Below are 12,417 nucleotides of genomic sequence, written 5' to 3' on the forward strand. Positions count from 1 at the left end.
CAACAAGGGGCTGGGGCTCCGGCCTGCCATCGTCGTCATCGCCAGCTCCGAATCTCGGTCACAGGGCGGAGTTCAGAGGGTGGGTTTGAGGCTTTGTAGCTGTTTGCTTCTACGGTTCTACGGTTCTTTGGTTCTCTGGTTCTCTGGTGGAGAAGAACTCTGGGCGACATAAATTGGCGGCGGTTCTATGTATGAAAAGGCATGCCATTAAATAAATATTGTGTAATGCGCCGTCTGTCCATGTCTCGTTTGGCGCAGGGAAGAAGGGAGAAGGGCCCTTCGCTGGCTGGCAAACTATGTAATTAAATTTGGTGTTTTTACTTGTCTGATTTAGTTAGTTTTACCAATTTGCATATGGGTCCGGACAGGGGAAGCAACCCCATTTGCGCGACCCTTTTACGCGGTTTTAGCCGGGTGAAATTTCCGGGTGAAAATGGAGAGGATTTCAATTTGGGGATTTACTTAAAGCAGATGGTTTATAAAAAATGATGGAAAAGTATGTCACTTCTTTCTTTGACTTATATCTTGCAACAGTTTATATGGTATATCAAGTAATATTCAGTTAGTACAATACTTTACGATTGTAAAACCATTATGTCAACTATTTACTGCCCTTAATCTATACTTTGGTGTTTTTTACAACCATTAGCTCTACGCTCCCTTTATACATAAGTGTGTATCTACGTTGGGTAGTCTATTTTTAGCTAGACAATTTTTCATCTTCATTCAAGCACTTTAACTAAGTTAGTGCATCGTTATGTACTCTCCTCTTTGGCCACCCAGTTTTCCCCGCTATTCATCGTCATCACGAGGCACGCACTTTCACACTTATCGAAGCATACTTATGGGCGCAGGCGAGGCTTAAGTGCAACATTGTTGCTGTTGGCTTCCACGGAAGAAAAAGTAGTCCCTTTATCAGGGTTCTAGTAAGCCAAATTATTTATTAAATATTATGAACAAATTATGATCAATTGCTTTTGCCTGAAAGTTCCATAAAATTCCACAGCTTCACTAAAATAATCTAAGAGTAGTTCCCTTTATCTGGGTTCTAATAAACAAAGTTACTGATAAAATATTATCAAAAAAAATAATGGTCACTTGCTTTTGTTTCTGAAGTAATATTTCTGCCGAAAACATCATTAAAAAATCGAATATTAGTTCTTAAAGATAGAAAGTTATTAAAGTGATAGGTCAGAATCTATAACATTTGAAAATTTCCATTAAAACATATTTATGTTTGACCCAATTAACTATTTGGTTGGTCAGCCATTGAAGGGTCATATAATTTTTTCCAAGTGCACCCCAGCTGGTGTTGTTGTTTGGCTAGTGTAAAAATAGTGCTTTTGTTGTTTTTGTGCGCTGCCTCATTGCATTTTCGTTTTTGGGGGCATTCGCTTGATTATGTATATTTACCCTAACACATTGAGCGAAGGATGTGAAGGGGGGTCGCGGGTAGTTGGCCTGTAATTGCTATTTACACTGCAACACAGATACTCACCAACACAGCCAGCGAAGATCCTGGCACACACAGACACAGTCACACACACACGGCAACACATAGACAATTATGTTTGTGTGCCTGATTTGATGGCGATAGCAGGCCAGGCCAGAAACCAAATCAAAGCCAACAGCAAACAAATAAATACAAACACCAAGGAAGACCCACACACACAGATACTCACCAATACATAGAAGGCAAGAAAGAGAGAGAGAGAGCGAGAGAGAGGGGCTATGTTCATATAAGTATGCAGCATTTTGCAATGGTTTAATGCGCGACCTAAAGACCATTTAAACTGGGACAAATGAGGCCAGGCGCAGGACCCGAAAACCCAAAACCCAAAACCCAAAACTCAAAACCCAGAATCAACAATCCCGAGCACAAATCCGCTGCTCAAATCCAGATCAACAATGGAGGGATATGTCGAGACGACAATAAAGGAAGTCACTTTTGTTTTCAGTCCGCATTATTTGCCATTATGCAGTGTGCTCCTATATGGACTTCTACCAGGCTTAAACCACACAAAAAACAGATAACATATAGCGACAAATATGCGACACGTTCTTCTTTTCGCTTATTATCCTGCCATCTGATTTTTTCGTCCTGCAATTTTGTTTCCGTTTCCCCGCTCGTAAATTAGGTCAGGCGAGGAATGACAACAATTGAACTTAAATCTATCACGAAAAGTCGACCTATTGATACCAACACTTACTATAAAAATATTCCTGAGATTCATTATCAAAAAAATTTAGTTGCAAAACTAAGAGCAGACAATCGTATGGAACTATATTTAAAGTTAAGTTTTAAAAATATCTAATGGAGTATTATCCTTAAGTAATCTTGTATTCTTCACATAACTGTAAAATATATTTGCTAGGGTGTTAACTCATATTTCTACAGCAATATAAGAAAAAGACTAAACTTGAAACCATTAACATTTGCCAAAAATAAATATATAATAAACAGTTCAACAAGAATACCCCTGATTTCCCTTTACCGGAAAATTTTGATTACGATTCTGACAATTTTTCTTCTGCTCGCTTGACCAATTGATGATGCTGGCTGCCAGTAAATTTATTTCATTTTAATTTATTTATAATATTTTTCGTCCATTTAGTTGTTCGTCGTTTTTAAAATATTTGTTTTATTTGTTCTTCTGCCTTTGTTGTCCATTTCGTGGGCGACTGGTTCTTTTTTTTCGTACTTGCATGGCAATTTTCAGTTTATGGACATGATTTCCTCTGCGCTGGTGTTTCTGCTTACATAAATAAATAAAAAGACGCAAAAACAAAATTGAAATGAAATTTCATATGTCATTATATTGCACAATTATTCCAATTGTTTTTTTCATTTCAACTTTGCTCTGCCTGTGTTTTTTTTACCCTATCAACCGTTTTTTGTTATATCTGCATATTAAATGCGAAAGCGCCAACATTTGCATTAATTTTTTGTGGCCATTTTGATGTGACTGCTTTTTCCCCCATTTTGATGATTTAATGTGGCAAAATGTGCGGAACCAATTTCGAAACATATCTGCATGGAAATGAAAAACGAAGGGGGAAAGCCTCTGACAATAATTATTTGCGATGGAGGAAGCCAAGTGGCCATTTCTTTGCGAGGCTCTGAATAATTTTACGATTGAGCATTAATGGATGTGACAGCATTGTTTTTAATATAAACGAATTGAACAAATAAAATGTGAAATCATGTTTTTAAATATAACGAAAATATGTTTGGGGCTGGATTGGCAATTATTTTTCCCAGTGAATGGATTTGTGCACTTGTGTTCAACCAATGGAATAAATTATAACGAAAAACCATACAGTATTAAACGTAATGTGTTAAAAATGTATCACTGATTTTGTTTAAACTCATTCAAAGGTTCTAAATTATATTAGTTTTTAAGTTCTTAAAGCATTTTATAACATTGTGATATCTATGTTTTTCTGAGATTACCTTTTATTGCTTTTGAAAATGGTTGTTAAACTATTTGGAAATTTCGCTTTGATCAACATAATAAATCTTTTAGGAATTTTCTTAATTTAATGCCACACTGATATTGCAAAATTTGGCCCACAGAGATAAAAGAATGTGTCCAATTCGCAGTAAAAGTCGAAACACTCGTATATCAAAGGCCCAAAGCCCTCTAAAGTTGGCCTAAGAGCGATCTGGACACTGGGAAGAACCAGCGAGAGACAGCGATGCATCAAATTATTAATAGACCGTTATGAAAAGCCCGTCGAGATCGCGAGAGATGTTTTTCCCGCTGCGGTTCGCTGGGTTCTCAATGAGCGATGGCCAGACAAAGATGCCGAAAGACATGAACAAACCATCAAATCAACTCGGCATTTATTTTAGAAAATATTGTAACTTTTCCCCGTTTCGCTCAAATGTTTTTTGGTTTTGTTTATGTTTGTCTAGCGGCGGCAGCTGACGGCAGAGATTGTTTATAAACTTGCTGGATTGTAAAAGAGATTTTTATAAGAGGGAATAGTTTTAAAGTAGAATTTTATAACATTTTTCAAATGTTTTTGTATTAATTGTAATTGTATATTATTGAAACAATTTTTCTTAATTATAAAGAGGTAAATTCACTAATGACAAGAAGGTAAAGGCCAAAAATGCTTCAAAATGTTATAACAATATTATAATGTTGTTGAACAAGCAACAAGGAATTACTCAATAAAATCCAGCCATAACAATGAAAACCAATGGAATATGTGTACGATGAGCAATGGTTTCTTAAGTATTTCGGGCATATCACTTGCTATTATTAAACAACAGATAAACAATTGGAGATTTTAAATAAATGCCTTCCTCATTCGCACTTTGCGATTGTTAATCACGGCGGTGGAATTCCATTATTTGAATTATTTGCCGTGGCTAAGTTAGAGAAAAAATATCGTTGCCTTAATATTTATTTATATGAAAAATTCTTCGATTTTCATTCAGCACGTGTATCCAAAAGCGGAAGTGTTCGGCCAAAAAATTTGCCACAAATCAGCGGACTCAGCTCATAAAAAACGCAAGAAAAATACACAAAAAAAATCAGGGGGTGTATTATGTTCGATCTTTGGACAGATAGTAGATATATATATAGATATATGTTAAATAGATCACACACCTTGAGCCACTCACTCAGCCTCAAAGGCAGCCACTTTGGCTGCCAAACATTTTGTCCGTTTTTCCAGCGATTTTCTCTGCGTATGCTGTGTTGGTTTTTCCTTCGATTTTCACTGGCGTTTGGGGGATTTTTCACTTGTCCAAAGTACTTTACCCTGTGGCCGCTGTATATCTGGTTTTTCTATGCACACGCACTGCATATTGCCACTTTTGTCGACTTTCTCTTGGCTTTACTTTGCGGTTGGACTTTCATTTGATTTGATGCGGCAAGCTCACAACACCGCACGTTGTTGTTCTCGCTGCTGTTGTAGGTTGTTGTTGTTTTTTTATATTATATTCATTATATATTTGGTTTTTATAATTCGTATTTTTAGATGTATATATAGAAAGAGAGCACGTTAAAAAAATTTGCAAAAAAAATTCGATCGCTTGCACGCGTGGTTAAGTTTAAAATAAATTATTAACGCACGTGTGTGTGTGCGTGCGAGTTCGGCCTAGAGCGTGTGTGTGTGTGTGTGTGTGCGTGTGCGAATTGGCGTGTGTGCGTGCCAAGCACTAAGTGGGAATACTGCTCCAGCTTCCGTTTCCGCTTTGCACTGCACTTCCGTTCAGCTCAGTTCGTTCCGTTCCGTTCCGTTCGGCGCTTCGATCTCGACACGACTCCTCGACTTTTCTTCTTCTGCTTCTGCCGCTGCCGCTGCCGCTGCGACTGCGACTGCTTGTTTCGGTTCCAGCTCTGCTCGGCCCGCTGTCGCAGTCGATGCTGACCGCGGCCGCGGCGCCGGCAGCGAGAGAGTCGCAGAGCTGCGGAGTTGCAACCTTTGGAGAGTTTCGGTTCTCTCCAAGCTGCTCTGACTCTAATCTTGCCAATTTTCGAAAATATGTTTTTTAAAACTTTTGCGCCTAAAATATCGAAAATGATTTTTTGTTTTCATCTTTTAACGGAATTCTATCTTATAAAAATATTTCAAAGACACTATGTCTCAAAAATATATTAAAGTTTTGAAAAGTTAACAAACAATAGTCCTTCTCCTCCTTGAAAACTTTTTTCACAAACAATTCCAGTTCCCAAAACTACAGTTTGACACAAAAAGTATTTAAGCTAAACTTTTTAGACCTGGCTTACTTTGCCTTTAGATTTAAAACTTGGTTATGTTATTAATTATAGCATTGAGAAGATCATTTTTAGCCGGCTCGAGGTCAACCGGTAATTAAAAGAAATGTTCTTAAATTCTTATTTCGATATTCTTCACTTGCATTTTGGATACCGGGAAAAGCTATTTTACTTTAAAAATGTTCGTTTAAAATATCGGAATCACCGTTGATAGCAAGAGTCATCTAAATAAATTTTCAGACAAAAAACTTCCAAATTTGTTCAAACCTCGTTAAAGCCCCCCATTTTTTAGGCACTTTCACAAACTTTAAAAACTAAAAAAAATACTTCTAATTTTCCCAACGGAAATATTACTATTTAGACATCAAAAATCGTGTTTAAACCTAAACTAAATGCTTTGGAAATCAAAAATCACTTTCGCAATTCGTAAGATTGGTCAGGAATCCTTAAAGGAACTCAAAAATAACCTAAAAATGTTTAGTCCCAAGCGTAGTTTTTGAATCCTTCGCACACACACAACCACACACACGCGGTGCAATAACGGTGTTTCGGCTGCCAAAAAAGAAAACCGCAGAATGGGAGTTTTGGAGAATGAGAATGTGTGGCAGGTGGAGAATATGAGAATCTGAGAAGACAAAATCTAAGCGCAGACCCGTGAACGTGTGCGAACACGCGGAAAAACAAATGCAAACTGTTTTTGCTGCAGGGAAATTCGGAAAAACGAAATTCCGCCGAAAAGCCGACGGCGCCGCCGACGTTGGCAGCGCAGCCGAAGCGCCGCCCGAAGTGGAGCCGATGTTTTGCGGCAGACAGACAACTGCGGTAAGAGCGCGTGAGTGGGAGCGGGAGAGCAGGATGTTCGGCTGCGGCACGAAGGGTCCCGAAGCGCCTTCGTGTCCCGCTGCCGACGTCGCTGCCGCACTCTCTCCTGCGGTCAGAGCAGAGCTTTCCGAAGGGAGAGAGCGAGAGAAGGGGGGGCGCGCGAGAGAAAGTCGTGCTCCTGCTGCAGCTGTTTGTCTTGTTGTTGTGTTGTGCGTCTGCTGCATTGCCATCAGTAATTGACAAATTGCCTACATTGAAGCGCTAATTTTTTACCATCCAGAGTAAGACAGAGAGGAGGTGGGGGAAAAAAAGCCCCGAAACAAGGGAACTCAGAACAAACATTACAACCGAAATTTAGTAATTCCTTTTTTTGGAAAATAAAATGTAAGAGCAAATTAACAATAGTGGTGAAATAAAGTACAATTCTTGCACACAAAATACCACATTTTATGTTGTCACCCCCTTAAAGAGTTTTCGAAATGATATAGGCTTACTGAGTGGTATTCCTAACAATTTCCTGGGTTTTTCTTTATTTATTTCGAAACTAATTTCACAAAAGAAATATTTTTTCTATTTCTATTTTCTATTTCTATTTCTATTTCTATTTTCTATTCTATTTCTACCGTTTTCGCTAAACTAAGCCAAATTTTTATGAAAACGTCCCTTAGAGCTTGTTAACTGCTTAAAACAGTTTCTTGAAATCGTTAAAAATTTGTGAAACCTATTTAATAACGGTTAAAACTCACACAAATTTTTAAAGCTATCAAGGTATACACTTTCCAAACAATTCATTTGCATATTTTAGTTGTGTCTCAGTTGTAAATAAGGGCTCAGAACTTCGTCTGTCGATGTTTTTCGAGCACATTACTCCTCGAAGGTCCTGAACTCCTGAGAGTATGCAACAGAATCTAGAAAAGCTGCCAGGCCGCTAACATTCTGCACTTTAACATTCTGGCACGGTTAACATTTGCCGAATGACAGGGATCGCTTGCAGATGCAGCGCTGTTAGCGCCGGCAGCGCAGTCGACGTCGCCGTCGACGCTGGCCGAAAAAAAACACGATTTTGTGTCTGTGCAGAAGGCATTCACACCAAAAAGTTTTCGCCGCTTTTCCGTCGCTTTTCGTGCTGCACGTGCTTTTCACGTTTTCCGAGCCGAGCATCTCCTCTCTCTCTCTCTCTTCATCTCTCCACCTGCCCGCTGCACCCCTCTCGCTCGCTCTGTCGCCCCTTGTGGGGTTTTTGGCCTAGCCGGTTTTTGCCTTTTTTTGCGGTTCACAAAAATATTGCATATTTATATGGGCGCATTTCAAACAGATTATAATTTTAAAAATAATTAAGCATTTTTTATTAAGCTTTCTTCGATTTATGCATTAATAAATTATTATAAATTAAGCAAATAAACAACCAAACTATTATTGGTTTGAATCGGCATTATGGAATGTTTTTAAACTCACAATTATAATCGGAATAGGTCTTATATTAATTGAATTTTCCATATACACATTATAATATTTTCAACCTTGTTTAAATGAAATTTAAAATGTTTAAGGCATTTTTCATATTGAAAAAAGGTTCAACCTCTTTTACTCAAATAAAATGTTGGTCAATTTAAAATGACTCCTAACTAAGCGTTTTAAATTTAAAAAAAAAATACCTCTCATGACTATTTCCGTTTGGCTTAAAAAATATAAAGGTGAAATTCTGAACAGGTCAAGCTGCTTATTTATTTTTAAAGGTTACTGGAAGTATTTCTTGAAACACCATCTTACTTTTCTTTTTTATGTTGCATCTGCTAAATGCTCTAGTTGCTTAATAAATTCGAACAAATCAGCAGCACCGAAAAAAATGTAAAAAAAAATGGTGGTAATTCCCAAATCAAGTTCGAAATTGTTTAAAATATGCACCAAAAAATTGGCGTGAGTTTTTCTCCCACACACACACACACACACACCTGCACACTCACAAAAAACACAAAAGGCAATTCTTGTTGTTGTTTCTGCTTTATTTAGGTGATGCAATCGAATGCCGCATTCCACACACACACACACACACAGGACAGCTCTCACACACACTCAGACACACACACACACACACACACACACACAAACAAAGGCAAACACTCCAAAATATTTTTGTTGTTTACTGTTACGCGAAGTTTTCCACTTTTCTTTTTTGTGTTGATTTTAGCACGAATTTTCGAGGTGAAAAGCGGCGCGTGTTAATGCACCACTTCCTGTTGGGCTACTGTACCGTTATTATTTTCTGTGGCATGCCGGCAAAAGAACGGCACTTTCCCACTCTCTCTCTCGCTCTCTCTCTCTCGCGCGCTCTCTGACTGCGATTTTCCCGCTCTCGATTCGCTCAGCAGCGCCGCATTTTCGCCGACGATTGCAGCCGGAAAACTGCAATGTGCAAAACTCCGGGCATGCGATTTGAAAATTGTGTCGTCAGCTTGACACAATTTTCCAGAAAACCCGCCTGGAATGGTGGTGCGGGGCGGCGGGGGGGTGTCGGCCGACCGAAAACCAGTAACAAAAACGGGAGCAATGATATGGGGCTCCATGGGGGGCAGTCGGGATGGCCGGGGCACAGCTTTGCAGCGGCGCATTACGAGTTTTTCGGCTTCGGCTTCGGGAACCGGGAATCGGGATTCGGTTCTGCTTTTGTTGATGTAGGTCTGGATTTTCAGGACACGTGTCCCCGGTGGTCCTGTGGGTGGTTGGGTGGTCCTTATAATTCACCCGATTTTCGATTTATCTCCAAATCATTTTAGTTTTAATGCCCCCTTTTCTAGAATTATATTAAATACACCCATTTTTGGCAATTTAAATATTTAAATTTGCGTGCACGAGTGTGTGTGTGTGTGTGAGAGCGCCTGTGAGTGTGTGCGTGCGTGTATGTGTGTTTGTGTGCGTGTGAGTTCAATAGCATTTTGGGCTGGCAAATAAAAAATAAATAAAACCAGAAGCTTGCAGCTGCTGCAGTGAGAGAGAAAATGCCTCTGTGAAAGAGAGAGAGAGAGAGAGAGAAAGGTGGGAGCGAGACAGTCAGCTTAACAGTCTGTTAACATTAAGTGAGATTAAGGGAAAAGCTTTTGAAAGCCACAGATAATTAGGGAGATAAGTTTAAATAGCCCTGCAAAGTGATCATCTGCCCTTAAGCGATCTGAAAATAAAAAGCTCATCACCAAAATTAAGAGATATTAAATGGTTTAAATAAAACTAATAGGGTGTTTATTGTTAAATATATTTAATATAAAATAAAGTTCATTGAAACAAAAATAATAATTTTATACCATTGCACAGGGTATACTGATTTCAGTCAGAAGCTTGCAATGCAGTGACTAGACGAATCGATCTTGCCATGTCCGTCTGTCCGTCTCTCAGTTTTAAACCTATCGGGCTGAAACTTTCCCAAAAGTCTTATATCTTTTGCAGGCAGTATATAAGTCGGAACCAGCCGGATCGGACAACTATATCTTATAGCTCCCATAGGAATAATCGGTAAAAAAATGTTTGAAAATTATATCTTTGGTCTTTTTTAACATCTAACCTCGGAAATATAACCTTGGAAATAACATTTTTTAACTAGTTTTGAATTTCGAATTAAATTTTATCAAAATCGGACGACTATATCATATAGCTGCCATAGGAACGATCGTAAAATTGGTGGGAAAATAATATGAAACAAATTATAGCTTCGGTGCTTTTTAACTTAGCTTATACTATTGGTATATAAGCTTACACTATTTTGTATATTATTTTTCAGTAATTTATTGAAACAAAACATATTAGACTTCTAAGAGCTTTATATAGTTAAATTTTATTTGAAATTAAAAACTACTATCGTTACATAAATTTGTAGTTTTCCTGTACGCTTTCTTACATTTTACTCTTAGAATATTTTATTAAATAGAATCCAAACTTTATTAATTTTGTCCTTACACAAACAAATTTACAAAAAATAATAAAATGGTCACTTACTAAAAATTACGTAGTCGAAGGCCCCGCAGCCAGTACTACAACCCCCTATGTTAGTTTTAGTTTTGTAAACTTTAATAAGATCTTTAATAAATAAATAAATAAATAAATAAATAATAAAATGGTATTTGATATTTTCCGCAATTCAATATTTTTAATGCTCACAACGTTTTGGGCCTAATCATCATTTCCACAAAGGTAAGCGAGCAGGTCCAATCGTTGTCACGCCAGGTACCCCAAGTAATTCCATTATTGTTGTCTCTGATCCGACCCTCCTTATAAAACTTTCCATTTAGCCTGCTGTAATTTTAAGTGATTATATTAATATGGATCAATTGTTAGTGAATTGATTTTTTTACCTGTGAGCACAATCTTTATACCACCAACCACCCCATTCATCGCCAGGGCAATTGAAATAATTATATTTATTATTATTTCTGTCAAAAGTAGTAAACTTTTGGTTCCTATGGTCATCTAGAGAGTCTCCGACTGTACCATTATATGTCCCTATCGACAACACATACGACTCCAGTTCACTTCCAATCTTAAATTCATCATAATGAGCGTAGCCTGTGGATCCGTCCACCTTGCCAAGTTTAATGTAAAGTTCGTGAGGACGTTCCCGGGTCATAACATGCAGTTTCTCAAGCCCGATAAAAAACTCTCCTCTTATATTTCCGAATCCTTCCTTATAGTCCTTCCAGGGTCGATCGAAGTTCTCGGAGCCGTCAAAACGTTTTTGAATAGTTAGCCAACCATCTGAACTGCAGGGAGCTTCGAATGTACCTATCTCCTTCAGGTTGATTTTGTAAATATCACTAGGACCTTCGCTGGGGCAGGAGTCCTGTCGATTGCACTTCAATAGATCATCGGTTATTTTGCTCATGGATTCCGTACACAATTTGTTGTTGAATGTTAAATTCACTACCTCGGCATTTTTAGCTTTTATCAACGCAGTTTGATTATTGATTTGAGAACCCATGATTTCTAGCCTGCTTTCCAAATCTTTTAAAGTTTCGGTCAGAGATTTTACTTTGTCGTCATTATTCTGCTTTGTAATGCCTTTAATTTGGATTTTCAGTTGTTCAATTTGACCACTGATCTGAGAGTCTCTGTTTTTTATTTCACCCTGCAGACTTTGGATACTTCCTGTCAATGTCTTGATCATTTCACGTTGATAATTGAATTCTCTAGTTTGCGCATCTATTAGTTTTTCTACTTGGTTTTTTAAATTCTGAAGTTCTTCGTTCTTTGTTGCTGATTCCTCAAGTTGCCCATTGCGGTAGAGAACGGGCTTCAGAATAGAAAAACAATATCCGTTGCACTGATTTTCCGTTAACTGACCCGAATCTATTTCCGTAAATGGGGCTCCCGTGGCAGAAAGCTCATTTAAAAGCCAAAACGACAGAAAAAACGTGAAGTACGATTTCATTTTGCTGGATCCGCCAACTTTAAACTAATCTCAGCACAGGCCATTTGTGCGGCTTATATAGGCAGATCGGCGCTTTTTCGGAACGATAAGCTGACATAGGTATGATTCATAAGCATAGAATAATACCATGAGTTTCTAAGCTGCGATCAGCCGATGACTGCAAACGTTATCATGTTTTCAATTTTTGGAATTTTTCAAAGCTTTTGCAGTAAAAATTACATTTCAAATATGTATTGCCTTATTTTCTAAGAGCGATTGGAATTCGTGTTGATATATACATGTATTGCAATCTTTTCTTGGAGATCTATAAAAATGAATTATTTAGATAAACCGCCAACTTTATACTGATCTCAGCACAGGCCATTTGTGCAGCCTTTATAGGCAGATCGGCGCTTTTTCGGAACGATAACCTGACATAGGTATGATTCATAAGCATAGAATAATACC

General features: G+C 38.0%; 2 protein-coding genes across 5 annotated transcripts in view; both read right to left on the reverse strand.

Moving 5' to 3' along the window:
• LOC119557433 (innexin shaking-B) overlaps positions 1 to 8,807 on the reverse strand; it is a 164,651-nt gene extending 155,844 nt beyond the window's left edge. The window contains exons 1-2 of one of the 4 annotated variants that reach the window (XM_037870185.1): positions 8,702 to 8,807; positions 4,623 to 4,923 (exon numbers count right to left, since the gene is read on the reverse strand). The gene's annotated coding sequence lies outside the window, so the exon portion shown is untranslated. Of the gene's footprint in view, positions 1 to 4,622; positions 4,924 to 6,387; positions 6,415 to 8,701 lie in introns of those variants that run through there. The other 3 variants (XM_037870189.1, XM_037870188.1, XM_037870187.1) reach the window with 3 other exon arrangements.
• Positions 8,808 to 10,648: 1,841 nt separating this feature from the next.
• On the reverse strand, positions 10,649 to 11,994 carry LOC119557898 (angiopoietin-related protein 7-like). Its single transcript, XM_037870904.1, has 2 exons — positions 10,898 to 11,994; positions 10,649 to 10,838 (listed from the first exon to the last, which is right to left on the reverse strand). Exons 1-2 carry the CDS (start codon positions 11,968 to 11,970, stop codon positions 10,700 to 10,702), a joined length of 1,212 nt encoding a protein of 403 aa, XP_037726832.1. The 5' UTR covers positions 11,971 to 11,994; the 3' UTR covers positions 10,649 to 10,699.
• Positions 11,995 to 12,417: the final 423 nt, after the last annotated feature.

Source organism: Drosophila subpulchrella, chromosome X (genome assembly GCF_014743375.2).
Source record: "Drosophila subpulchrella strain 33 F10 #4 breed RU33 chromosome X, RU_Dsub_v1.1 Primary Assembly, whole genome shotgun sequence".
Lineage (NCBI taxonomy): Eukaryota > Metazoa > Arthropoda > Insecta > Diptera > Drosophilidae > Drosophila > Drosophila subpulchrella.